The sequence below is a fragment of the Oryx dammah genome, unplaced genomic scaffold, assembly GCF_014754425.2.
Source record: "Oryx dammah isolate SB20612 unplaced genomic scaffold, SCBI_Odam_1.1 HiC_scaffold_25, whole genome shotgun sequence".
Lineage (NCBI taxonomy): Eukaryota > Metazoa > Chordata > Mammalia > Artiodactyla > Bovidae > Oryx > Oryx dammah.
The window spans coordinates 105,330,914-105,356,989 of record NW_024070209.1 but is presented as its reverse complement, the minus strand read 5'-3'; the positions used below and the strand labels follow the sequence as shown (position 1 = coordinate 105,356,989).

General features: G+C 57.8%; 1 protein-coding gene across 2 annotated transcripts in view; it reads right to left on the bottom strand.

Moving 5' to 3' along the window:
- Positions 1-11,744, bottom strand: part of CACNA1B (calcium voltage-gated channel subunit alpha1 B) — a 209,669-nt gene extending 197,925 nt beyond the window's left edge. For both annotated transcript variants that reach the window (XM_040225675.1, XM_040225676.1), the window contains exons 1-3: positions 11,461-11,744; positions 10,326-10,431; positions 6,965-7,104 (exon numbers count right to left, since the gene is read on the bottom strand). In XM_040225675.1, the coding sequence (XP_040081609.1) occupies positions 6,965-7,104; positions 10,326-10,431; positions 11,461-11,744 (530 nt within the window). The remainder of the gene's footprint in view (positions 1-6,964; positions 7,105-10,325; positions 10,432-11,460) is intronic.
- Between the last annotated feature and the right edge of the window lie 14,332 nt (positions 11,745-26,076).

Below are 26,076 nucleotides of genomic sequence, written 5' to 3'. Positions count from 1 at the left end.
CAGAGAAACACAGACCCACATCCCATCCCGCTGAAAGCAGCAGCCCCGGGTGCACGGGCTCCGATACTCTGGGAGCAGAGAGGGAACCACCAGCTGGCGTGACGCGGGCTCCGAGAGGGGCTCCCCGGAGGGGCTGAGACCTGGAGAAAGTGGGGCACAGTGGGGCGGCCAGCCGGGCGAAGACAGCACACCCAGGGGCCTGCGCAGGCGGCCTGCGGGGGGTCCGCAGGTTCCAGGTCTGTGTGACTCAGGCGGGCTGTGGCAGGGGAGGAAGCGGCCCCTCTCAGCGGCCCCCCACCGCTCCGCCGAGGAGGACCTGCTCTCCGGCCTTTCCCCAGTCCAGGAACTGGGACTGGCGTTGGCTGCGTTGGCAGCCATTCTCACCTCCTGTGAATTTGCCGCTCTGGGCTCACCAGCGTGAAATGGGGTGAGGGGAGGCACCTGGAGTTGAACAGGAAGGCGGAGTCCAGGGCCCAGCTGCCCCACCCGCCTGAACAGCTGCAGAATATCCCTGGCCACAGGCAAACACTCCCACTCCCACCAGGCATGAACTTGACCTCTCGTGACCTCTGCAGGCACACCAGGCACAGGGTACCCGGATAGACGAGCAGCTGCTCCCTGCCACCTCTGCAGAGGGCGGGCCTCCCTGGCGGCTCAGATGGCAAAGCGTCTGTCTGCCTGCAGTGCAGGAGACCCAGGTTCAATCCCTGGGTCAGGAAGATCCCCTGAGAAGGAAATGGCAACCCACTCCAGTATTCTTGCTTGGAGAATTTCAAGGACAGAGGAGCCTGGCAGGCTACAGTCCATGGGCTGCAAAGAGCTGGACACGACCGCCCCTCTACAGAGGCATGCCGGGCTCAGCATGCTGCTGGCACCAGCTGCAACATCCCCGGGGGCCCAGCACCCAGGACCCTGCAGCGCAGCACAGCGGAGCTCCGGGCCCGAGGCCGGCAGCCTGCAGCCCCTGTCCTGCCAGGATCACCAGGCCCTTAGAGCTGGGCGGAGGGGGCTCTCCTTCAGCACACGGGTTGCCATCTGCAGGCAGCAGCCAGGAAGGGCCTGGCTCTGGCTCCCCACAGCCCTCCAGGAGGGTGTGAAGAATCCTAAAGCATAGGAAGAGTGGGGAGGGGAACCAGGAGAAGAGATACTGAGAGGCGAGCAGTGGAGTGAGCCGCCCTCAGCGGACACCCAGCGGCGGGGGTGCAGACGGAGGCAGGCAGGGAACCCCCTACCCCTGCCTCTGGCGCCAGCACGGGGCTGGCAGCCCAGTGGGGCCACTGGCAGGAGGCAGGCACCTGGGAGCCAGGCAGACACAGCGGCCAAGCCTGTTCTGAATTATCAGCAATGCCTCAGGGATGCTGCCTGGGGAGAGTTTAAAGACGGGGTCCCCAGCAGCCTCCCTCTGCCGCTCCAGGGGCCACTGGTCAGAACTCAGGCCCCTCCCCTGTCCCAGCAATTCCCAGCCTCGGGTGCGGATAGAAGAGAAGGTCCAGCAAACCCCAACCTGAGCAGGCATCAGAGACCCCGCCTGTAGGACCACATCACGGGACAGAGGAAGAGCCCACACAGGCGGCTCCAGCCCCAAACACGAGCTCTAGAGCCTGAGGTCATGAGCCGAGGTCAGTCCGCCTCCAGACCCAGTGTCACTGGTCACTTGGGGCTAGGCACAGTGCCCTTGGCTCCCACACGTGGGCACAGGCTCACTGCTCACCTTGGCCCTCACCTGCTGGATGCCTCCTTGCCCAGGGCGGTATCCCCCAGGGCCTGGCCTCCCAGGACCACATTCCCATGCCCTCTGGCAGCGGCCCCAGCCAAGCCCGGGTGCTCGGGAGGCAGGGCAGGGCGTGGACACAGACGTCCCTCCCTAGGCAACGCGGGAAGCTCAGGCCAGCGATAGGAGACCCTGACTTCTAATTACATGTCCTGGAAAGAAATCCCAGCTTAATTTGGAGTAAAATGAGATGCTGTGGTTAGAACTGTCCACAGGGAGATATCTGCCAGAGCTGGGACAGACCTCTCCTCCCCTCAAGGGAAGCTCCAGGCTGGGCCATAACTGGCGGGGGACTCTGGGCCCAGGTCTTCATGGTCTGAGAGGACCCTGCCCCAATTCCCAGCTGCAATCAACCCCTCAGGACCAAAGGCTGGTCTGGGGGATGGGGAGTGCAAAGGTGCAGGGGTGGGCACAGCAGCAGTTAGGACAGGCAGGCCGCATGGGTGCCACACGCGGGGTGCCAGCAAGTGTCCTGAAGACAGCCAAGCAGCAGTGTTCCCCGCAGCCCAGCTCTGCCCCAGCCCACCACTTCCTCCTGGGCACTGCTCCCCACCGTCAGCACCCCACCCGGGTCAGTCCCTGCACCCAGAGCCCCAAGCGGCCCCCACGGCCTCCCAGCATCTTTGTCCCCTGTCCTCTCCCAGGTTCAGGATGCCCTGAACCCCCTCCCACCTGCTGCTCTGCTCAAGGTCCTTCTTAAGGACCTTCCCTGAACCCCACGAAGGGGAACTTCACCCCCACCACCCGGCTTCCTGCTCGTCACTGCACTTCACACCCACGTGGACAGGCTGCTTGTCGCCTGGGTCCCCGGGAAATGCAGCTCCAGGTCCACTGCTGGGTCCCTAGCAACCAGGGCACTCGACAGATACCTTCCACACGAACGAGGGGACGGGCAGCCAGCCAGAGGGTCAGCGTGGAGAGAAGGGAAGGTGACCAGCCAGGGGAGCCCAGGAGAAGGCGAGAGGCCGTGCTGCGGCGTCCTCACTCGCTCTGCCCGCAAGCCCATCCCTCCATCGCACACCACCTGTTTCCCATGCTAGGCTCGGCTGACAGGCACGCAGAGCACTCTCGGCCTACCCCTGCTCTCTCATCTGATACCCAGCACACGCACTGAGCTCCACCTCTGGTGTGCTGCAGTCCCAGAGAGGCGAGCATGGCCTCCGGGGTCCCGGCTGCCCTCGTCCACCCAGACGTCGCTCCAGCGCTCCAGCTGCACCGCCGCTGTCCTGCCTCCAGGGCCATGCTGCGGCCTCCACCTGATAGAACCTTCTGCCCCTCCTCTCCCTCCCACCACTGCCCAGTTCTCTGCCCGGCTTTGCTGAAAAACTCCCCTGAAGGTGGAAGAGCTGCCCTGGGTGCCCACCACGGGCCCTCCGAGCCTGCAGGAGCCTCCGCGCAGGCCATCCGCGAGGACCCTTCACCTGCAGGCTTCCTGCCGCTGCACTCGGCGGCCCACCCTCCCCGCACCCCTGCTCGAGAAGGACATGCCCCTCCTCCCTAAAACACCAACCCCACCCACCTCGCTGGCCAGCCCCAACCTACCAGCTCTGGAGTCCCCAGGCTCACCCACGGACAGCTTCTTCTCCAGACCCCACCCCTGGGGGTCCTGTCTGATCTCGAGCTCTAAAGGCCATGGAGACGCCTGTGTTCTGGTACTGACACCGTCAGCCATGGCCTCTCACCAAACAAACAGAGGGCGCGGACCCTCACTGCGGAGCCTACCCCAGGCCGCAGCCGGCCAGACCACGCCTCGTTCTCCCCAAGCCCTTTCCTACGTGGGAACATGAAGCCTGTACTGTCTCCACCGCACACCCGCCTCCAGGCCCCACGACGTGGCCACGAGCCTGTGCCCTCTGCCCTCGCTGAGCCTCTGGGCACCTAGAGGAAACAGAAGGGCCAGGGAGACCAGGTCCCCTGAGAACACAGCCCGCAGAGCAGGGACCGGGGGGTCTTGCTCACTGCTGTGTCCTCAGCTCCGACTCTGAATAAACAACAATCAAGGGCAGCAGCAGACGAGGGCAGCTCAAGTGGCTGGAAATGTGCAGACAGGGGACTTTAGCCAGGACCGCCCCTCCCCGGCTCCATGGGCAGGACTGGGCACTGTATCGCTCTCCCCCCACAAAGCCAAGGGTGTGCCCAGGCACAGTTTACAGGCGAGTGTATGAGGTTAAGAAGCTTCCTCAACGCAGGGTAGGGCCACAGGCCGATCCAGGGCACCTCTCACGCCCACATGCCAGCCCCAGAAGCAGAAGCAAGCCCAGTTGGCCTCAGGGACAAGTCAGGCTTCACCAGGCAACATGGCCTTCCCTGTTCACCACGGGGCTTCCAGCCCTCTGAGTGCCAATTAAGTAAACCCCAATTAAAAACAAGAAAGTAATAAGCAATGCCCCCATGGCTACCCACAGGCTCCTCAGCTCAGGAGGGTCAGGCTCTTCTCTGGATTCCCCAGGCCCAGCACTCCCCCCAAAACAGACAAGGGCCCCTTCTATCATGCACCACACATACACATATGTACACAAGCGTGCACACACAGCTGTGCACACGCACACATACACATGTGCGAATAGATGCACACATAAAGTGCATGCACACATGTGCGCGTGTAAATGCACGTGTGTCTGCACATGCGTGAACAGGTGCACGTGTGTGCACTGCTGCACATGTGTGCACATACGCATGTGTGTATACACACGCGCAGTGCAGGCATATATGTGTGCACGCATGCATACACACGTGTACACACACGTGCACACATCGCGAGTCCCCAGGTGCTGCAAACAAGAGCAGAGAGCAGCTCCCCCACATGACTCTGGGCAACATGTGAGCCCCCATGGCACACAAGACCACCTTCCCCATCTGGGGCTTCCCTCTCAGCCCAGAACAATCCCTGCTGACAAGGTGCAGAGAGAGGGAGCCTGGAAACCGTAGGTGCCAGCTCCCAGCCCTCCTCTCACAGTGAAAGCAGAGACTTCACGACCCAACCGAGAAGCACAGAACAAACAGAAAGAGAAAGGCAAAGGAAGGGTAAGAGAGAGAAAGCAAAAATCCTGAAAAGGAGACACATCGAGAGGCAAAGAAATAGAACAGATGAAGATGAGATAAAAGAGCAGAGATACAGAGAAGCTGAGAAATGGGGAGACAGAGACCAAGAGATTAAGAAAGGGAGAGAGAGAGAGAAGGGGAGACAGAGACACAGCGAGGGCGGGGAGGGATGGGGCGCCTGTGAAGGCGGGGGAGATGGAGAAACAGATGGACTGAGGCCAGCATCTCCGAGCCCAGGCTGGGGGCACAGTTGCGGTCTTGGGACCCTTGGGATCCCCCTGCTGGGGCTCCAGAAGGTGAGCCATCCTATTCTCTCCTGTGCCCAGAAGAGTGGTCAACAGGCAAGAGAAAGCAGCTGCCCTTGGAGGTCTCCCAGCCCTCATGGGGGGACCAGGCTCCCTGAACCTGGAATCAGGATGTGTTTGTTCGAAGACTCAGGGGTCCTGCCAAGGGGTTGGTGCGGACCTCCCTGCCATGCTCCCAGCAGCCCAAACAGCACCATGGACAGCATCCCCAGAGGCCGGTCCGACCACCCTCACCAGCTCCCAGGTGGCTCAAGCACACAGCACCCGAGCTTCGGTAGCCCATTAATTCAGCAGACACTCCCTGACCCTCCTGGGGGCCTGCCCCGAGCTACACTCTGGGGACACTCTAAAAAATAAGATGAGCATATCCTCAGGGACACGGGTCTAGAAGGAGAGAGACGTAAACAGCCCGTAACATTTGTCGACAGCCCACGCAGTGCCCAGTGGCCTACAGGGCGTACCCTGCCCTCCAAGGGCCCACACTTGCCACCACGCCCCATCAGGGGGACCTCAGAGGGCTCTCTGGACAAGCCCCTGCGGCCGCCTGCCCTCAGCCAGCAGACGGGTGTGGATGGTGAGCACCACATGGCAGGGTGGCACGCCTCCCAAGAAAAGGCTCCCTGCTCCCCTCCCTCCTTGGTCACTAGGAAAAATGGAACAGATTAGGAAGCTGCCCAGCCTATTAGATCCAGCTTTAGTAGTGCCCATCTGATCAGAGCTGATGACAGGCTGGTGCCACAGGTGCAAAGACCAGGAGGGGAGCTGAGGCAGGAGGCCCACCAGCCCCTCGGTCCTCTCCAGGGAGAGACCCTCCGAAAGCGAGGCACCTCGATTCCGGCCTGTGCTGGGCATGCCACCGCTGCAGCCACCAGCAGCACCCCAAGCAGACCGAGAGCCAGCCTCCGGGGATGGGGCAGGGGACTGAGGGGCTTGCACCGAGGGTCTTACTGGGAGCCCAGCGGCCACGCAGCCAAGTCTGTTTACTCTCACGTAGCACTGGAGCCCTGGCCACAGCTACCCAGCCCTTGGAAGGAGAGTTCTGGGCCACAGTGGGGCTCCAAGCCTCCCTGGGACCACGGGGCTCCAGGAGGAGTGTCTGTAGGCCCTGGGGCGGGGCCTCTGGGACCTGGGCTGTGCAGACTCCAGGCACCTTCCCCCACCCCAGCCAGAGGTGGAGGGCAGCCCAGAGCCGGGATGATGGCAGCTCAACCTCAGAACAGGGCAGAGGCCCTGAATACCATCAGGCAGGTGGAGAGACTGAGGCCCTGAAGGCTGGCGCCCTGTGCTGAGGAGGCTTTCTGCCCACGCTCCTCCCCCTCCCCAGCCCAGCCTCAGGTGACTTTCTGGATCTCCTGGATTGCTTGGGAAACACAAGCTGCCAACTATTAGAGTCTGTCTGAGAAGGAAAGTGGGGAATGGGGCACTAACTAAGCAGCCTCCTGGGACCAGAAGCAGTGACTACAGAGGCACAGCCTCACCGAAGCACAGCTCCAGAAGCACGTGTCCACGGACGCTTCATGCAGGAGGCTCGGACGCACACATGTGCCCCCAGATCACGGGGCGAAAGAGGCCAGGCTGCAGCCCAGGGCTTACAAAATCAGGCCCAGTGCCCTTCCTGCCCTGCGGACCTGACCCAGCACCAGCAGCTCCGCGAGCAAGCTCTGCCGAGGACTAATCTCCTCGACGGCCCCTCAGCCGAGATCACAGCCCAGGCTCTTCCCGGGGAAGAAAAATGCCTGTCCACCAGCACCCACCCGTGAGGACCACCGAGAAGCACCAGCCCCCAGTGTGGACACCGCTGCCCAAACCCACTCCATGCACAGGGCACCCCAGGCCCAGCACCTACCCCGTGAGGACCACCACAAAGTCCATGACGTTCCAGCCATTCCGCAGGTAGGAACCCTTGTGCAAGACGAAGCCCAGCGCGATGATCTTGATCCCGGCCTCGAAGCAGAAGATGCCGATGAAGTAGGGCTCCGTGTCATCCTAGGAGCACAGAGCAAAGTCAGCGCCGCCGGACGCAGCCGGCAAGGACCCCCGGCCCTGCCACGACACCCCCGATGGTCCTTTCAGCACAGGCCTCGGTGCTCTCTGCCAGGCTCCCCCAGGGCAGAGGAGGCCCCATCCCCACGGCCAGTGACACCCAGTCACGTGAGGAGGGGCTCCCTCCCCCGACACCCTGCCGCAGAGTGAGCAATAGTGTCAATAACAACACGTGAGGGCTTCCTGCAATCGCCAGGGCAACCCTCTTATACCATCCCACAGGCCCTGGGCACTGCTATCCCCCCATCCGAGGGGGAGCTGAGGCGCAGAGAGGCCAAGAACTGGGCCACAGACTCGCAGCTTGTTAGAGGCAGAGCCAGACTCCAGCCAGACGTGACCTGGGTCCCACCCTGGGCTGGAACCACAGCAGGGACCACGCCCAGCTCCCTGGAGCACAGCCCAGGACCCGCTCGCTCACTCAGTACACACCTGCTAGATATTCAAAACAAGCACGTTCTGGGGCAAGCAAGCTCGGTGGGCCTCAGGGAGCCTCTGGAGGGCAAGGCATCCAGCTGGGTGACGGGGACAGCAGTTCCGGGTGGAGACGACAGAGAGCAGAACTGGGATGGGGGGCACAGAACCCCGATGGCCTGGGCCTGCCTGGTGCCGAGCACATGAGGACGGGCTGTGGGGACTTGGGGAGCACTGGGCCATCATACGCTGGGGACGGGGGCAGGCAGAGCCTCTGTGCAGGTGACCCCAGGAGCTGGACCAAGTGGGCACTGCAGGAGGGGGCCCAGCAAGGGAAACAGCCTGAGCGCAGACCACAGACCCAGAAGGGGACAAAGAGAAGGCAGGCGGGTCCTGCTCTCAGGACGGTGGGACCTGCCACCCAGAGGCTGCTCGGCCAGGGAGAGGCCTGGCCTCAGGGCCCAGGCGGGGAGAGCCAGGCTGACTCCTGTGGGGGCTGCCTGTGCCTTCCTCCCCCAAGAAGCCTGGCCTCCAGGGCTCTCACGTCCGACCTGGGGAACCCTCAGCCTGGCCTCCTGGCCCTGGCTGCTGGTAGCAGTGTGCGGCAGAGGCTGCTGCCCCCAGCAGACCGTCCACCACAGCCCAGCTCCCCCATCTTACCATCCTGATGCTGACTCACGAGGATATTCCCTCCCCAACGCTTCTGGTCTGGTTTAGTCAGAGGGTCCCCTTTCCTCAAGAGAAGAGGCTGCCGACCACCTACCCTGAATAAACACGGGGCCCCAGCAAACATGTTCAGAGAAACTCTGGGTTTGCGGGAGAAGAGCCGGCCAACACAAGGAGATGGGGTGGGGCCCCTTCCCAGACCCCTTGCTCCCAGCCCCGCCCCTGACTACACTTGGCAAGGGCTGGCTCGGGGGAGGGATGAGACTGCCAGCTAGCGGCTCCAGCTAAAGGCCATGTGGGAAGTTGACGGGTGGGTGGGAAGCAGAGCTGTGGAGGCCCCACCCCAAGGCAGGCACCTCTGCACCACGAAGCCCCTCCCAGCCCCCGGCAACAACCCCAGCCTCCAGGCCTGATCTTGGACCACCACTGCGCCTGTCCCCCAGACCCTCTGTGTTCAGCCTCCATCCATCTCAGGGCCACCAGGCCTTGCCGGGGTGAGCACATTCGGCTCAACCCTCAACCCTTACAAGTGTACAGACCCCATTACCACAAAGCAAACTGTCCCTCACTTGTGAGGCTGGATGCTCGCTGGCCCACTCAAGCCTGCTCCCCAGGGGGAAGGCCTGAGCCTGACTGCCGTTCACAGGCCTCCCTGCCCCTGCCAACCCCAGCCTGCTTCCCTCTGGCCCCACCCCTGCCACGCCCTGTGGCCTGGCATTCGAGGCTCCCTACCAGAAACCCCAGTTTCCTCTGACTTTCACCCTCTTCTCCAGCTTTCAGAATGGGCACCACCACCAAGCTCACAGCAGGTCAGGGGCCCCCCACCGGCAGGAACCTGGGGCACAAAGAGGGCAAGTGAGCCTGTCCAGCTCCATGTCTGGGCAGGAGTCACCCACGGGGACCACCCTCCACTCTTGTCAGGATGCCCTTCACAACCCTCCCCCTCCAAACCCACAAATGAAACCCCTCAGCCATTCTTGTGCCTGGAGAAACAACCGACCCAAGAACCCCCATCTCTTGGCTGACCACCCTGGCTGTCACTTCTTTGCCTTCTCGAGGTGCCCACCCGAAGTAGAGCACCCCCAGGGCAGCCTACTCTGTCTCCTCTGCTTCGCCCCTTGGCCTGAATTTGAAGGCCAAAGCCGAGCACAGAACAGGCTCTGCTTCATTGATGCTTATCTCTGCTGAAGTAAAGGAAAGAAGTTTGGAAGAGCAGTCGCTCGCCAGGATGTGGAGAAAAGGGTTCAGCCTCTGGGCAGCTGGTGCCCCCCAGAAGTGTCTCCTTCTTCGGGGACCCCAGGACTGCAGCACTCTCCAGCCGGGCCCCAGGCTCCCTCTCCAGCCCCTGCGTGTGCTTTCCTTCTCCCTGCTCTGAAGCTCAGTCTCTCAGGCCCCAGTAAGCCCACATCAAGCCTGGGCGGAGGGGCCAGCGCAGCTGGGATGCTGGGGGCTAGAAGACGTAGCCTCACCTTCAGAATGGGGCTTGCCTCCTCAAGCAGCACCCTCCCTCTGCCCCCGCCCCTCCAGATGCCTGACCTAGCACTCTGGTTCCTGTGGGCTCAGTGCTTCAACAGGGGAAACACGGGGTCTGGGAGCTCCTGGTAGGAGCAGATGAGAACTATGTTTGGGGATGTTTGGGAAGAAAGCCTGGGAAGGAGTGCCTCCCGTGGGAAGCAAAGGGCCCACAGGGAAGGAGTCCCAGGCAGAGCCAGAGGGAGATGACCAGGGCTGCACCTGGGCCAAAGCCCACCCCAGCCCTGGAGGGAAAAGGGCAGCCCGGCATTCCAGACCCTGGGCCACCGTGAAGGCCCCTCTCACGTGCCAGCGTCTTAGCTTCTTAGGTGCAGGGATAGCTAGTGTCACTGGGCGGAACAGCTGCTGGCTAAAATGGCCTCCCTCGAGCCACCGGTCTCCAGCAGGGGCTGAGCGGGCTGTCCCATTCCTCCTGACCCTTGAGGGAAGTGTTAGCTCCCCAGACTACCCAGTCGGAGAGAGCCGCCCCTTCACGGGTCCTGAAGAGTCGCGGAATCAGACAAGCTGCCGCCACCGCACGCCCCGCCCTCAGGCCCCGCCGCCACAGCACTCACCAGCCGCTCAGACATGGGCGTCTTGTCTCCGTCTGGGAGGTGCTGCTCCAGCGCCAGCACGATACAGTTGGCGATGATGGTGGCCAGAATCATGTACTCAAACGGAGTGCGTGGGTTAAGGACTGGCCAGGAGGCGCCAAAGAGGAGAGGCGAGGACGCCAAGACCGGCAGCGCGCAGTGCAGCAGCCGGGCCCGGCCGCCTCCAGAGGGGCTGAGAATGACCAGGTCCCGAGCCCACCCCACCCTTCCCGCCCCCATCCTCCCCCCTCCTCGGGGCGCCGCGAGGGCCGCCTCCGCAGTCGCAGCCGCCAGCCCCTCAGCGCGTCCCCGCGGCCGTCAGCACCGCGGACAGCGCCCCCTCCGCAGCTCCGCCCGACTCCCAGCCCCTCAGCACGTCCCCGAGGCCGTCAGCACCGCGGACAGCGCTCCCTCCGCGGCTCCGCCCGACGCCCGCTCCCCGAAGGAGGGGGCCGTGAGCCCCCCGCCCGTGGCGGAAGGACCCCGCGCAGGCGCACACTCCTACCTAAAGACACGCAGCCACATGTACCTAGACAGGCACGTGAACACCCATGTACCGAGAGTCCCGAGCGCACGCACGCGCAGCACCGGGTTCACGCTCTGCCCTCACACACTCAGGCACCTGCAGTCAGGCGCGCGCACGGGCTCGCCTCCACCCGGCGCTCACACCTACACCGACACCGATTCGCCCTCGGGTGCCCTCCAGGCTGGCCACGCGCTCTGCGCCGGCATCGAGGGAGAGAAGGGACGAGCTCAGGGGCAGGGGGCTCCGCCCAGCGCCCACCCGGCTCCAGTGGCCGCCGCCGCCACGACCACACACAGACACAGAGAAACACAAACACGCACGCACACGCGGCGCGCCGAGAGGGCCCGGAATCCGCCCCGCCCCCTCCTCGCCGAGCGACCCGATGCGCCTCTCCCCAGGGCGCACCCTCCTCCAGCCCCGGGGAAGATGGCCACTGGGCGCAGCATGCGGCCGGCCCCCTCCCAGGCCCCCGGCCCAGGCCGCCCCCCCAAGACCCCGCGAGGCGCAGACGCCGGAAGCCGCGGCCCGTCCCTGTTCCCGCGACCTCGGGAGGCCCTGGGCCCACACCCGGCCCGGCGCCCGGCAGGATATGGCCACTCGGTGATGCGCTTGGCGTATTTGCGGACGACGTTGTCCTCGCTGAAGACGAAGAGCGAGCGGTTGACGGTGAAGCAGTTCTGCTTGACCGGGATGGGGTTGTACAGCGCCATGGTCCGCGCGCGCTGTGCGATCGACTGCTTGTAGAGGACCCGCTGGCCCGGCTGCAGCCCCCCGGGGCCCGGGCCGCCGGCAACGCCGGCCCCGCCGCCCCGCGCCCGCTCCCCGCCGCCGGGGCCCCCATAGCGGCCGCCCAGCTCGTCCCCGAAGCGGACCATGGCTCCCGGGCGCTGAGCGCATCCCCCGGCCCGGCGGCCCCGCGGGGATCGGAAGGCGCGAGGTGCGCCCTGCGCTCTAGCGGAGCAGCCGCGGAGCCGCCGGACCCGCACCAGACCTCACCCAGCCGGCAGCCGCCGCACCCGACTCCGCCGCCCGCGCCACGCCCTATATGGGGCCGGTCACGTGGCGGCGCCAAGCCAATCCGCGCCCGCCCCGCCCCCCCGGATCGCGCCCGCCCCGCCCCCAGCTGGCCGCCCCCGCCCTGTCCCCTAGCCCCGTCCAGCCGCCGGCCCTGGGGACCGCGCCTCGGCCCCCGGGTCCTCCCGGCTGCGCGAGGGCAGCGAGTGTGCGCCCTCCGCGCTTCCCGCCTCGCTCCCGGCCAGCAGCTGACCATATGCTGGACTGGGCAGCTGAGACGAGGAGCTGGGCGGGGCTGAGAGTCCTCGACGGTTAGCTGAGCGGCGCAAACGACACCCCCCGCCCCCCGCTCCCCGGAGGCATCGCCAGCTCCGAGATGCTGTCGCCCAAAGCGGGGAGAGGGAGGCCCTCGTTCCCCAGGTTTTCCACACCTCACTCCTCCCAGCGGCCACATCGCCCACTCCCTTCCCCCTCGCTGTGACCACCGGGCTCTTCCAAGAAGACATTGACTCCCAGGCTCTCTCCTGCCTTCATTTCAGGGTCTTCGGCGTCAAGAGAGGATGCTGTCAACTCCTGGTTTCGGGTTTTCAGAATGCACAGCCCCCTCCTGGGCCTCTCCTCCCCCAACCGTGTCCTAGACCTTCCCATCAACACACATTGAATCAGCTCCAAAACCTCAATTCAGAGATTCCTGTGTTCCACTATTCCCTCAAAAAAGGTTTAAAGAGAGCTTGCTATTCAGCCAACATCTCCAGCTATTAGATGCCAGGTGCTAAGCTCCCAGCTCTGCCTTCAGGGAGCGGACGTTCTTATACAAGGGCATTGTCCACACAGGGTTTATTTGTGCCCAGCCTTGTCCTCCTGGATTCACACACTATTTGCTCATCTGGACCTCACAATGTTCAAATAAGAAGCCTTTCCCGAATCAGCGACAGAGGCGGTAAGTCAAGCGTCCCTTCCACCAGCGCATGAACAGCCAGTCAGCCCCACCAGAGCACTGGCAGCGGGGCTGCGCAAACAGAACAGGAGCAGGGAGGACGACTTTCAGGAAACGGTCCTTGAGTGGACCTGAATGTATAATGAGACAGGACGCTGAGTGCAGACTCGGGGATGGCACTCTCGGGGCCAGGCAGACTGAGGTCTGGCCTCTGGCTGCTGTTTTTAGTGTGATGGGAAGTCAGAGGAGAGTTTGGAACACACAAGTCGTCATTTGACTCCTTCTCTAAAAGGATCCCTCTGGCTGCTCAGTGGGGAGCAGACTGCAGGGGTGCAGTGTGTCGTCACCTGGGAGGTATTCAGAGGTGAGCAACCCAACTCCCAGGGGTCAGTGACTGTCAGTATAGTTTCAACCCCACTTGATCAAAAGTCACAAAGTACACCATTTCAGGAACACAGACTCCCCCATCTCTCTTCCCTCCTAACGTCACCATGTACACTTTTTGTCCTCAAGCTTGTCACCTCACAGCCCAAGGTGGCTGCCATAGCATGAGGCATCATGTCTTTATACCGCCATCTCAGATAGGAAGGAACAGGCATGTGTAAAAAGGACATTTTTTTAACTATAGTTGATTTATAAAGTTGTGTTAGTTTCTGGTGTACAGCAAAGTGATTCATTTATATCGATATATAATAGTTTACATCTGCTAATCCCAAACTCCCAACCCATCCCTCTCCTACCCTCCTCCCCACTGGCAACCACAAATCTGTTCTCTATGAGACTGTATCTTTTTCATATCACATTTCAGATTCCAAATGTAACTGATATTATGTGACGTCTCTCTTTCTCCGTCTGACTTACTCAGCATGGTAACTTCTAGGCCGCCCGTGGTGCTGCAAGCGACCCTATGTCGTTTTCATGGCTGAGTAGTATTCCAGTAGATTTTCTGTTTCAAGATGGCAGAGTAGAAGGACATGGGCTCATCTTTTCCTGCAAAAACACCAGAATCGCAACTAGCTGCTGAACAACCATTGACAGGAGAATGTTGGAACCCACCAAAAAGAGATACCCTACAACCAAGGACAAAGCAGAAGCTGCAACAAGACAGTGGGAGGGGCACAGTCACATTTAAAATCAACCCTCATGCCACCAGAGATGCCTGCAGGGTACGAAGAAAACCTTGTGAGCACCAGGACAGGGGGGAAGGAGCAGCGACCCTCACGAGACACTGAGCCAGGTCTGCCTTTGAGTGTTTGTTTGCGAGCCTCCTGCAGAGGCACGGGTCAGCAGTGGCCTGCCCCAGAGACGGCCTCCAACAGCAGCAGTGCCGCAGGCGTGGCGCGTGGCACAAGTCCTCTTGGAGGAGGCCTCCATCAGCCCCGCTACAGAGCCGCTGGCTGTAGAACTCAACATCCAGAAAATGAATATCACGGCATCTGGTGCCATCACTTCATGGCAGATAGACGGGGAAACATTAGAAACACTGACAGACTTCATTTTCTTGGGCTCCAAAATCACTGCAGATGGTGAGTGCAGCCATGAAATGAAAAGACGCTTACTCCTTGGAAGAAAAGCTATGACCAACCTAGACGGCATATTAAGAAGCCAAGACATTACTTTGCTGACGAAGGTCCATCTAGTCAAAGATAAAGTTTCTCCAGTAGTCATGTATGGATGTGAGAATCAGACGATAGAGAAAGCTGAGTGCTGAAGAATTGATGCCTTTTGTGGTGCTGGAGAAGACTCTTGAGAGTCCCTTGGACCGCAGAGATCAGACCAGTCCATCCTAAAGGAGATCAACCCAGCATATTCGTTGGAGGGACTGATGCTGAAGCTGAGGCTCCAGTACTCTGGCCACCTGATGCGAAGAGCTGACTCCTTGGAAAAGACCCTGATGCTGGGAAAGATTGAAGGCGGGAGGAGACGGGGACAACAGGATGAGACGGTTGGATGGCATCACCGAGTCCACGGACATGAGTCTGAGCAAAGTCCAGGAGACAGGGATGGACAGGGAGGCCTGGCACGCTGCAGTCCGCAGGGTCGCAGAGTCGGAGACGACTGATCAAGTGAACGGCAACAACCAGTATCCCGCTGTGCGTGCGTGCATGCCACATCCTTCCTCCGCTCGTCTGTCCATGGACATTCAGGTGGCTTCCATGTCCTGCCTGTGGGGAACAGTGCTGCTGCGAACGTAGGGCTGCGTGTATCTTTTCAGATCAGAGGCTTGGGGAACATATCCAGGAGCGGGCTTGCTGGATCGTGTGCAGCTGTTCCGTGTTTTGAGGATGCCCCAGACTGTTTTCCAGTGGCGGCACCAACTTACGTTCCTTCCAACAGTGTAGGAGGGCTCCCTTTTTCCATACCCTCTCCAGCACTTGTTATTTGTGGGTTTTCTGACTGGTGTGTGGTGGTACCTCACTTGTTCTGGTTTTCATTTTTCTAATAATTAGCAATGCTGAGCATCTCTTCATGTGCCTGTTGGCCATCTGTAAGGACATACATTTCAAACAAAATGATCTTGTTTTATAACAAAGGAAAGTTCTCTCAGAGGCTCCCCAGAAAATTTATCTTCAAACTCCACTGGGCAGACCAGGGCCACGTACCACTCCTGGCTTCAAGAGGGTGGGGAAGTGAATGTACGGCAGTGAGAACTGGGACCCCCACCATCCACGGAGGTGGGGGGATATAGCTCCAAAGAATGCCAGGGCTCACTCCGCTGGGAGTTGGGGGAAGGCCTGTCACAGACAGAAAGGGGAGGCCAGCCTGGAGATTCTCACAGAAGCCCGGAGAGGGGAGTGACGCACGGTGGTCCCCTGCAGAGCTGACTGAAGCGCTGCTGTGTCCTTTGTAAAAGAGGACTTTTGGCTGATGCTCTTTACTGAGACGGGGTTGCTGGTCACGAGGTTCTGTATTTCACACAGAAGTGGAGAGGCTGTGTCGGGGATCGTGACGGAAGCTCAGAGGAGAGGTCACAGTTGAAATGGGACTCTGGACGCCATGTGGAGAATGCTGTCTGCCCCTCACCCTCCACCCCGCCCACTTTGCTCTGTGCTGTGCGCTGTTACTGAGCCAAACCTGGGTCAGCTTGGCTGCAGGCAGGAAAGTGAGCCTACTAACAGCGGGCTGAGGTGAAGCAAAGTGCGGCGGTTATCGCAAGGTGTCCAGGATGGGGCCCAACAAGGAAGCTCAGGCTCAAAGACCCCAGATCCACAAAGGCTCTCAGGGAAGGAGTTGTAAAGGCAGGACGAAGGGCAAGGGTCTCAGCGTGTGCGAGCAGCTGTACACACTCCTGGTTGGTTGGTGGTGAGATAACCAGGTGGTATTTTGGGAATTAGCATCATGAACCTTCTGGTTCCAATTGTTCTGGGGTCTTCGTGCTAACCTCTCCACCTGGCAGGGGTTTCAGTACCTGCAAACAACTCAAGGATATGGCTCAGGGTGTTACCTACAGCCCTGGAGGAGGAACGAAAGGTCCTCGACTTTGTTCTGTGACTAAATCGCTGTCTTCCTTGACTGTTTCCTTCTTTGGGCATGTTCTCACTTATCTGATTAAATTTGCTTTTTTGGATATCAGAGAAGGCCTAGGAGGTGGAAGCTTTCCTACAAACAAGAGACGGGGGACCCAAGGTGGTCTGTCCATGGGAAGACGTCCAGGGTCCTTCCTGGTTACATGTAGACCACAGAGCTCATTCCCTTGGCCCCTGGCTCTTGGTGCTGCTTGGCCAGAGTTGAGCACCATGGGCAGCTGGAGGCAGGAAAAAGCGAGGTCAGAGTCCGTTCCCCCAGCCCCTCCACTGGCCACCTGGGCTGGGCTTTAGGCCCCAGCTGAGGGCCCACTCCTGCCAGGTACCCCCTCCCCTCCTTTTCTCTCTCCAGGCCCAGGTTTCCACGCCTGCCCCTTGTTCCTGCCGAGGGTGACGCCAATGCATGGGGTTATTGGTGCTTTCCCTTGAGGTTTCACTGCACCCTGCATGACTCATGGTAGACGGTCCCTCAAACGTGCCACCTGCCACATCCCTGCCTGAATCAAAGCCGTCATCATGGAGGGAGTAGTGCTGATAGAGAGATGAGGCCCCTGGGGTGCTCAGCAAGATGGAGCAGATCAAAGGGACACAGAAGGCGCCCCAGAGCCCTCGGAGGGGAGGAACGCAGAGCCCAGTGTCCCAGGGCCGTGAGAGGGGCAGTGTCCACTGAGAAGTCAGTTATCGGCCAGGTGCTGTAGAGAGATCCATGCAGCGTGAAAGACAGAGGTGTCTGTTCCCTTGCGAAAAGCATTTTCCAGGAGAAATGGGAGACAGCCTGAGTAGAGTGAATAAAAGAGGGTGGCTCGTGAGGACGTGCGTGCAACAGGTGGACACAGCCAGCTCGGTGAGCTTTCCCCAAAGAAGCAGACGTGGAACCGTTGCTGGAAACCCAGGTCATGGAGGGTATTTTGTGGGTTATTTAAGGGAGCGGATGTTACTGGACTTCGTGCGCTGGTTGGAACGGCTCAAAAGAAAGACAAGTTCCAGTTCAACAGAAAGTATGTGCCATGCTTTCTGGGCCGAGGCTGCTGGAGGTGAGACAGCCACTGCTGAGCAGAAGAGCAGATGGGACTCACTGCACGGACAGCAGGCTAGTCGGTCAGTGGGGGCATGGGAGGGGGCTGCTTCTGGATTGTGATCTTCTCAGTGAAATCAGAGGCCAGATCAGAGCTGAGACTGAGCAGGGGCATTGAGGTTGGAAGGAGGAGGAGTGGATGTGAAGGTTCACCCAGGGGAGGGAGACGGACCCACTGCTGTGGCACGGGCGGCCACGGGGGCCGGGAGGGAGTTGGGGCCAGGCTGAGCCACTGCTCACTCCAGGCTCAAGCACACTTGTCCCACCTGTGACCCATGACTTGGGGTCTCCTGCCCGCCTCCACCCTTCCTGGCAGAGGTCCGGGGCCCCTTCCCCATCCTGCTCACCTGGAACCCTCGGGGACGCTCCACAAGGTGCCAGCACTGCAGAATTTCACATGCCAGGCAGAGGGTGCCACCCACCACCCCCCAAGAGGTCCTCAGGGGCCAAGTCGTTCCTGCCACGTGCTGGCAATGGCTTTGCAACCAGGCTCCACTGCCCTCCAAGCTGGGCCCCCACTCCCAGAAGGCGGAAGGGCCCCTGCCCACCTTCCCCTCCGGCACACTTCAACTCCTTCCCCTCTCTTCCCCCAGCTTTACTGAGATGCAGTTGACATGTAACACCGTGTGGGTTTAGCCGCAGGATGTGACGATCTGACGTGTGTACACAGGCCTCAGAAACGGAGCGGTAAGGCCAGTTAACTCATCACCGTCCAGCACCTCACACCGGTTGCTGGTTGGCTTGTTTTGGAGTGAGAAGGCTTCAGGTCTACTGTTAGCTTTCAAGGTCACGACGCAGATTTATGACCTGAAGCCACCCACACAGTGCACAAGATCCTCAGAACTTACAACTGCAGTTTGTTCTTTGACCAAAGTTTCCCCATTTTCTCCACTCCCCAGCCCCTGACAACCACCATTCTGCTCTGAGTCCAGCTTTTTGAGATCTGACAATCGTGGAGGTCACAGAGCATTCATCTTTCTCTGTCTTACTTTCTTCACTTAGCACAGTACCCTCAAGTTGTATCTACGCTGCCACGAATAGCAGGGTTTCCTTCTTTCTAGGGCTGAACGTACTTGCCGTATTTCAGTGTGTGTATCTATATACCTCACTTCTTTGTCCAGGCATCCATCGACGGACACGCAGGCTGTTCCCACGTCTTGGCTGTTGTGATGATGCTGCAGTGAACATGGGGAAACCTCTTCGAGATCCTGGAGTTGCTGCTGCTGCTGCTGCTGCTGCTGAGTCGCGTCCGTCATGTCCGACTCTGTGCGACGCCATAGACGGCAGCCCACCAGGCTCACCCGTCCCTGGGATTCTCCAGGCAAGAACACTGGAGTGGGTGCCGTTGCCTCCTCCGTCGAGGTCCTGGTTGCCTCTGGATAAGTACCTGGAAGTGAGACTGCTGGGTCTCGTGGGGCCTGCGTCTCGTGGTGGGGCTTGCGTCTCTACGTCTCGTGGCAGGCCTGCGTCTCGTGGCGGGCCTGCGTCTCGTGGTGGGGCCTGCGTCTCGTGGCAGGCCTGCGCCTCGTGGCGGGCCTATGTCTCGTGGCGGGCCTGCATCTCGTGGTGGGGCCTGCGTCTCGTGGTGGGTCTGCGTCTCATGGTGGGGCTACGCCTCGTGGTGGGCCTACGCCTCGTGGTGGGCCTACGTCTCATGGCGGGCCTACATCTCGTGGCGGGCCTGCGTCTCGTGGTGGGCCTACGTTTACTTTTCTGAGGTATCTCTATATATTTTCTGTAGTAGCTGCACCAATTTATACTTCCACCAACAGTGCTCAAGGGTTTCCTTTTGGCCGCGTCCTCACTTGCACTTGCTACTTCTTGGCTGTCTGATGGTTGCTCTGTTGCTGCTGCTCAGCTGCTGTCGTGTCTGACTCTGTGGCCCCATGGACTGCCGCGCGCCAAGCCCGCCTTTCCAGCAGCTGCGATGGTGCCTTGTGGTTTTGATCTGCATCTCTCCGATGCTTAGTGATGATGAACAACTTCTTGTGTACTTGTTGACTATTTCTGTATTGTCTGTAGAAAAATGTTCAGATCCTTTGCCCATTTTTAATTCGGTTACTTGGGGGTTGCTTTTTTTGCTGAGTTATGAGTTCCTTAAATATTGTAGATATTAATCAGTAATCAGATACGTGGTTTGCAAATACTTTCTGCTGTTCCGTAGACTGCCTTTCATCTCATTGCTGGTTTGCTGTGCGGAAGCTTTTCAGTTTGACACAGTTACGTTTGCTGGTTTTTGCTTGTGTTGCCTGTGCTTTTGGTGTCATATTCAAACAATCTTTGCCAAGACGAGTGTCAATGAACTGTTTCCCTATGTTTTCTTCTAGGAGTTTTATGGTTTCAGGTCTTACATTTAAATATTTAATTCAAGTTAATTTTTGTGGGTGCTATAAAATAGGGACCCATTTTCACTCATGTGCATGTGAATATTGTTTTTCCAACCCCATTATTGAAGAGACTAAACTTTTCCCATTGAGTATTCAAGTGTACTTTCCGCTTGTCGAGTATTAGTTGACTGTGTGCACGGGTTTGTCTCTGGGCTCTTGATTCTGCTACGCCAGTGTCTGTGTCTGCCTTCCTGCCACGGCCATACTGGTTTGACCGCTATAGCTTTGTAGTGTGGCTTGGAATCAGGAAGTGTGATCCCTCCGTCTTTATTCTTCCTCGAGTTTGCTTCAGTTATTTGAGGTCTTTTGTGATTCCATGTAATTGTAGGATTGTTTTTTCTGTTTCTACCAAAACTGCCATTGGAATTTTTTATAGGGATTATGTTGAACGTATAGACAGCTTTGGATAGTTGAGATTTGGGCAGTATTAACTCTTACAGTCCATGAACAGGAGGTCTGGGGATGAAGGGTCATCTTTCCATTTATGTATGTCTTCTTCGGTTTCTTTCATCAATGTCTGATAGGTTCCAGTGTACAGGTCTTTCACCTGGGTAGACTTTATCCCTGAATATGTTGTTGTTCTGAAGCTATTGGCAATGTGACCCATGCCCCTCTAAGTCTCACCTCCACCGTGAGCTGTTGTGATCCCATATGGAGAGCTGAGTAGGGAAAACTTGGAGGAACTTTTGTTTCCATGTAGAATTAACGTTTAAGGGTAAGCAGCACCTCAGACCAGAGTGGCTCTGTGAAGGGGAGGGATCCCCGTCCCTCCCGCTGGTCTGCATCCGCTCAGATACACGTAGGGCACATGTGCACACACACACGTGTATGTCTCATTTTACATGGCCTTCCACGGTTGCTCAGCTGGCAAAGAATCCGCCTGCAATGCCGGAGACCCTGGCTCGACTCCTGAGTCGGGAAGCTCCCCTGGAGAAGGGACAGGCTCCCCGCTCCAGTAGGCACAGGCTTCCCTGGTGCCTCAGATGGTAAAGAAGCTGCCTGCCACGCGGGAGGCCTGGGTTCAACCCCTGGGTTGGGAAGATCCCCTGGAGGAGGGCTTGGCAACCCACTCCAGTACTCTTGCCTGGAGAATCCCCATGGACAAAGGAGCCTGATGGGCTACAGTCTGTGGGGTCACAAAGAATCGGGCAGGATGGAGCGACTCGGCACACAGAGTTTTACGTGCTTTTACCTTTGTTTTCTGGCTCCAACACTGCAGACGGTGATGCAGCCATGAAATGAAAAGACGCTAACTCCTTGGAAGAAAAGTTATGACCAACCTAGATAGCATGTTCAAAAGCAGAGACAGTACTTTGCCGACTAAGGTCCGTCTAGTCAGGGCTATGGTTTTTCCTGTGGTCATGTATGGATGTAAGAGTTGGACTGTGAAGAAAGCTGAGCGCCGAAGAATTGATGCTTTTGAACTGTGGTGTTGGAGAAGACTCTTGAGAGTCCCTTGGACTGCAAGGAGATCCACCCAGTCCATTCTGAAGGAGATCAGCCCTGGGATTTCTTTGGAAGGAATGATGCTGAAGCTGAAACTCCAGTACTTTGGCCACCTCATGGGAAGAGTTGACTCATTGGAAAAGACTCTGATGCTGGGAGGGATTGGGGGCAGGAGGAGAAGGGGACGACAGAGGATGAGATGGCTGGATGGCATCACGGACTCGATGGACGTGAGTCTGAGTGAACTCCGGGAGTTGGTGATGGACAGGGAGGCCTGGCGTGCTGCGATTCGTGGGGTCGCAAAGAGTCGGACACGACTGAGCGACTGAACTGAACTGAACTGAACTGAACTGAACCTTTCTTCAAATACTAGGCAGCACTTCCCATCTGAATTAGGGCCCCGTACACCTCTCCAGCCCACCATCAACCCCTATGTCTGACACCCTCCCTAATGGCCCCCCTTCCATGTTTACTTTCTGAAATTGAACAACGAGTACGTGCGTATTATAAAGCATGCATAAGGATTAAGGGATAACAACACTGGAAACTCCTGTGAAACCACCAGGCAGCCCAGGAAACAGACCCAGGAGACCCTGCAAAGCCCCTCTGCGGCCCCCGGGACTCCTACTCCCCAGAGGTCCCCACCGGCCCGTTCCCCTCCACTGCACGCTCGCACAGCATCCGCAGTTTCACGCGCGCTTCCCTTCGCGCACAGCCCTCTGGTGAGCACGTCACTGAGCTCTCCTGGCACCTGATGCTGCCCCAGCAGCTCACAGGTCCCTTGGCTTCACGCGCCCAACTGTCTGGTGTGATCGATAGTATTGGCAACGTGACTATTTAAAGCATCTCATTTGGGGGGCTTCCCTGATAGTTCAGTTGGTAAAGAGTCTGCCTGCAACGCAGGAGACCCCGGTTGGATTCCTTGGGTTGGAAAGATCCCCTGGAGAAGGGATAGGCTCCCCACTGCAGTATTCTTAGGCTTCCCTGGGGGCTCAGCTGGTAAAGAATCCGCCTGCAGTGCGGGAGACCTGGGTTCGATCCCTGGGTTGGGAAGATCCCCTGGAGAAGCGAAAGGCTCCCCACTCCAGTGCTCTGGCCTGGAGAATCCCATGGCTTGTCCAGTCCCTGGGGTCACAGAGTCGGACACGACTGAGCGACCTTCACTACTTTCCTACTATAGCTGTTAATCTGCATTCCCCTGATCACTAGGGAGCGAGCAACTGCTCATGTCTTTATTAACTATTTGATCTACCGCTTGGTCAAAGTGCCTGTCCAGGTCTTATGTCCACTTTCCAACTGGATCATTTTCTTCCCATTCACTTGTACAAATGCTTTGCATGTGCTGGGTGTGAAACTTTGTCAGATGTGTGTGCTGCAAATTCTCTCACTTTTTTAATGGTTAAGAGGTCTAACTAATTTCTTTCTTCCCGCTGTGCTGGGCCTCCGTTGCTGGGCACGGGCTTTCTCTGGCGGCGAGCTGGGGCTACTCTTGCTTGGAGCGCGCGGACTTCTAGTCGCGGCGGGTTCTCGGGTTGCTGAGCACAGGATCCAGGCCCATAGGCTCAGTAGCTGTCGCGCACCGACTTCAGTTGGCCCACAGCGTGTGGAATCATCCGGATCAGGGACCAACCTGCGGCCCTCGTGTCTCCTGCACTGGCAGGTGGATTCTTTACCACTGAACCACCAGGGAAGTCCTCTCTCACGCTTGATACGCAGAAGTCCTCAATTATAATGTGTCTAGCGGTATTCAACTTTCCTTCATACTTTGTGCTCTCTGAATCACAGAAAATGTTTCCTTCATTAATTGCTGTGAAGATACCCTCTTGCAGTTCTTCTCGAATGTTTCTTCTGCAGCTTTTGCATGTTTGCTTTTTGGATTTCACACCATGTGCAAACAATCTTTCTAGATGACGGGATGCCGGCGGGAGTCCACTCGGCTTCTTATGTAATTAAATTGTCAGAACATCGTTTCTGAAAGCTATCCTTTCCTCCACTTCAGTCAGCTCTGCCATGTCAAACCTTTGTAAATGTTTGGATCTGTTTCTGGGCTCCCAGTTCTGCTCTGATGATCTATTTATCTCTGGGCCAGTAGGATACCATATTCGTCACTAAAGCTTTTGTTGTTGTTCAGTAGCTAAGTCACGTCTGACTCTTTGTGATCCTGTGGACTACGGGACGCCAGGCTCCTCTGTCCTCCACTATTTCCCGGAGTTCGCTCAAACTCACGTCCATCAAGTCCGTGATGCCATCCAGCCATCTCATCCTCGGTCGTCCCCTTCTCCTCCTGCCCCCAATCCCTCCCAGCATCAGAGTCTTTTCCAATGAGTCAACTCTTCGCATGAGGTGGCCAAAGTACTGGAGTTTCAGCTTTAGCATCATTCCTTCCAAAGAAACCCCAGGGCTGATCTCCTTTAGGGTTGACTAGTTTGATCTCCTTGCAGTCCAAGGGACTCTCAAGAGCCTTCTCCAGCACCACAGCTTGAAAGCATCAACTCTTCAGTGCTCAGCCTTCTTTGTGGTCCTGCTCTCACATCTAGGCATGACCACTGGAGAAACCACAGCCTTGGCCGTAAGGACCTTCGTTGGCAAAGTGAAGTCACTGCTTTTCAATACGCTGTCTTGGGGTGGCGTAGCTTTTCTTTCAAGGAGTGACATCTTTAACTTCATGGCTGCAGACACCGACCGCAGTGATTTGGGAGCCCAGGAGTTTGTCTGTGTTTTTATTTGGCCATGCTGCATGGCTTGTGTGATGTTAGTTCCCTGACCGAGGGACTGAACCGGGGCCGTGGCCGTGAAGGTGCCAAGTCCTCAGCGGACCCCAGGAATTCCCCGTCTGTATAACTGTCAGGACCAACTTGGCGAGTTGCCGCACACACAGTGGACTTTTGCCAGGAGTTGAATGGAATCGATAGATCAGTTTCGGGCAAATCACACATTTGTGACACTGAGACTTTCAGCCCAGGAGCAAAATATGTATCTTCATTTATTTGGGTGGTCTCTGGTTCATGTCAATAAAGTTTACAGTTTTTTCCATGAAGATCCTGTATATTTACGAGATTTATTCCTGGGTATCTCCTGTTTCCACACTGAAACAAGGGCTGCACCTGGAGTTACACGTTCTGTTGCTCATGTTCTGTGCAACGGCTCTCTGCACACAGCAACACTGCTAAATTTTCTGATTAATAATTCACTGTCAGATCCCTTTCTGTAGGTAATATTGAAGAATGTTTCATTCCGTCTTTTCCAATTATTATGTGCCTTGCCTCTTTCCCTTACATTCCTCTGCTGGTGCAATAGGTCCAGAGATGAGACAGTGCACATCTGTCTTTTTCCTCATCTTAAATAAAATACTTTCAACCTTTCACCATTATGAGGCGATGCTCTTTGCTATGCTCTTTAAAAAAAAAAAAAAAAAACAACCCCCCCCCTTTCTACACAAGAAATTCTCCTCTAGTCTTAACATCTAGTAGTTTTTATCATGATGAAGAATTCTATCAAATCGTTTTTCTGCACTGAGATGAGGATACAGTTTTTCTCCTGTGTAGGTGACTTACACTGACTGACTTCCTAGAGTTAAACCAACCTTTCATTCCTGTGGTAAATCAAGTGTGGTCGTGACTGATGATTACCTGCTGCTGGAATCTGGCTGTGGGCTTCCCAGGTGGCGCAGTGGTCAAGAATCTGCACACCAGATCAGGAGAGGCAGGAGGCGCGGGTTTGACCCCTGGGCCGGGAAGGTCCCCTGGATCAGGAACCTGAAGCCCACTCCAGTATTCTTGCCCGGGAAGTCCCATGGACAGAGGAGCCCGGTGGGCTACAGGCCGTGGAGTTGCAAAGAGCTGGATACACACGTAGGACGTGTGGTTTGCTAATCATCTGCTGTGTTGTTGCAGATGTCTCGGAGTTCCTCTCTTGTACGGTTTTTATTAGATTTTGGCATCATGGTTATGGCAGCCTTGGGGAGCATTGCTACAAAGCATCTGTATTTTGAAAGTTCAGCTGAATGAACTGAGTCGCCTGATGTTTTCATTGTGATTTTAATTACTGACTGTTTAAGCCCAGTCAGTCTCCTATGTCCTCCTGGGCCAGGGCTCATCCAGTCATGTTCCTCTAGAAATGCACTGGCCTAGATTTGTTCACTGCATCTCTGCAGCCTGTCTTGTACCTCTGGGTTCTGTCCGTCTCCCTCTGTCTCTCTCTGTCTTGCTGAGGTTCACCACTTGGCCAATCTTGTCAAATGACCGATTTTTGCTTCGCTGATTGTCTCTATCATGAGCTTGTTTTCCATTTCATTAATATCTGCTCCTAATGTTTCCTCTCTTCTCCTTCATTTTAGGGTTTTTCGCTCCCTCAGATGACTAATTACTTGTCAGCATTTCTTAAGACACACACACACACACACACACACACACACACATGCAGAGAATTACTCTGTTAAAGACGTGACTGTTCTTGAACTTGTGCTCTGCTGCCCCAGGTGCAGGAGGCACAACTGTGTACTGGGCTCCTGCCTGGGAGCCCACGCTGCTCCTGTGTGGGGGCCCAGCTCCTGTGTGGGGCCCTGGTTCCCAGACTGGGGGGCCCAGCTCCTATGTGGAGTCCTGATTCCTAAACAGGGGGTTCCAGTTCCTGTGATGGGGTCCCAGCTCCTGTGTGGGGGTCCCAGCTTCTGTGATGGGGTTCCAGCTTCTGTGATGGGGTCCCAGTTCCTATCTGGGGCCCTGGTTCCCAGACTGGGGGTCCCAGCTCCTGTGTGGGGGTCCCAGCATCTGTGTGTGGGTCCCAGCTTCTGTGTGGGGGTCCCAGCTTCTGTGTGGGGGTCCC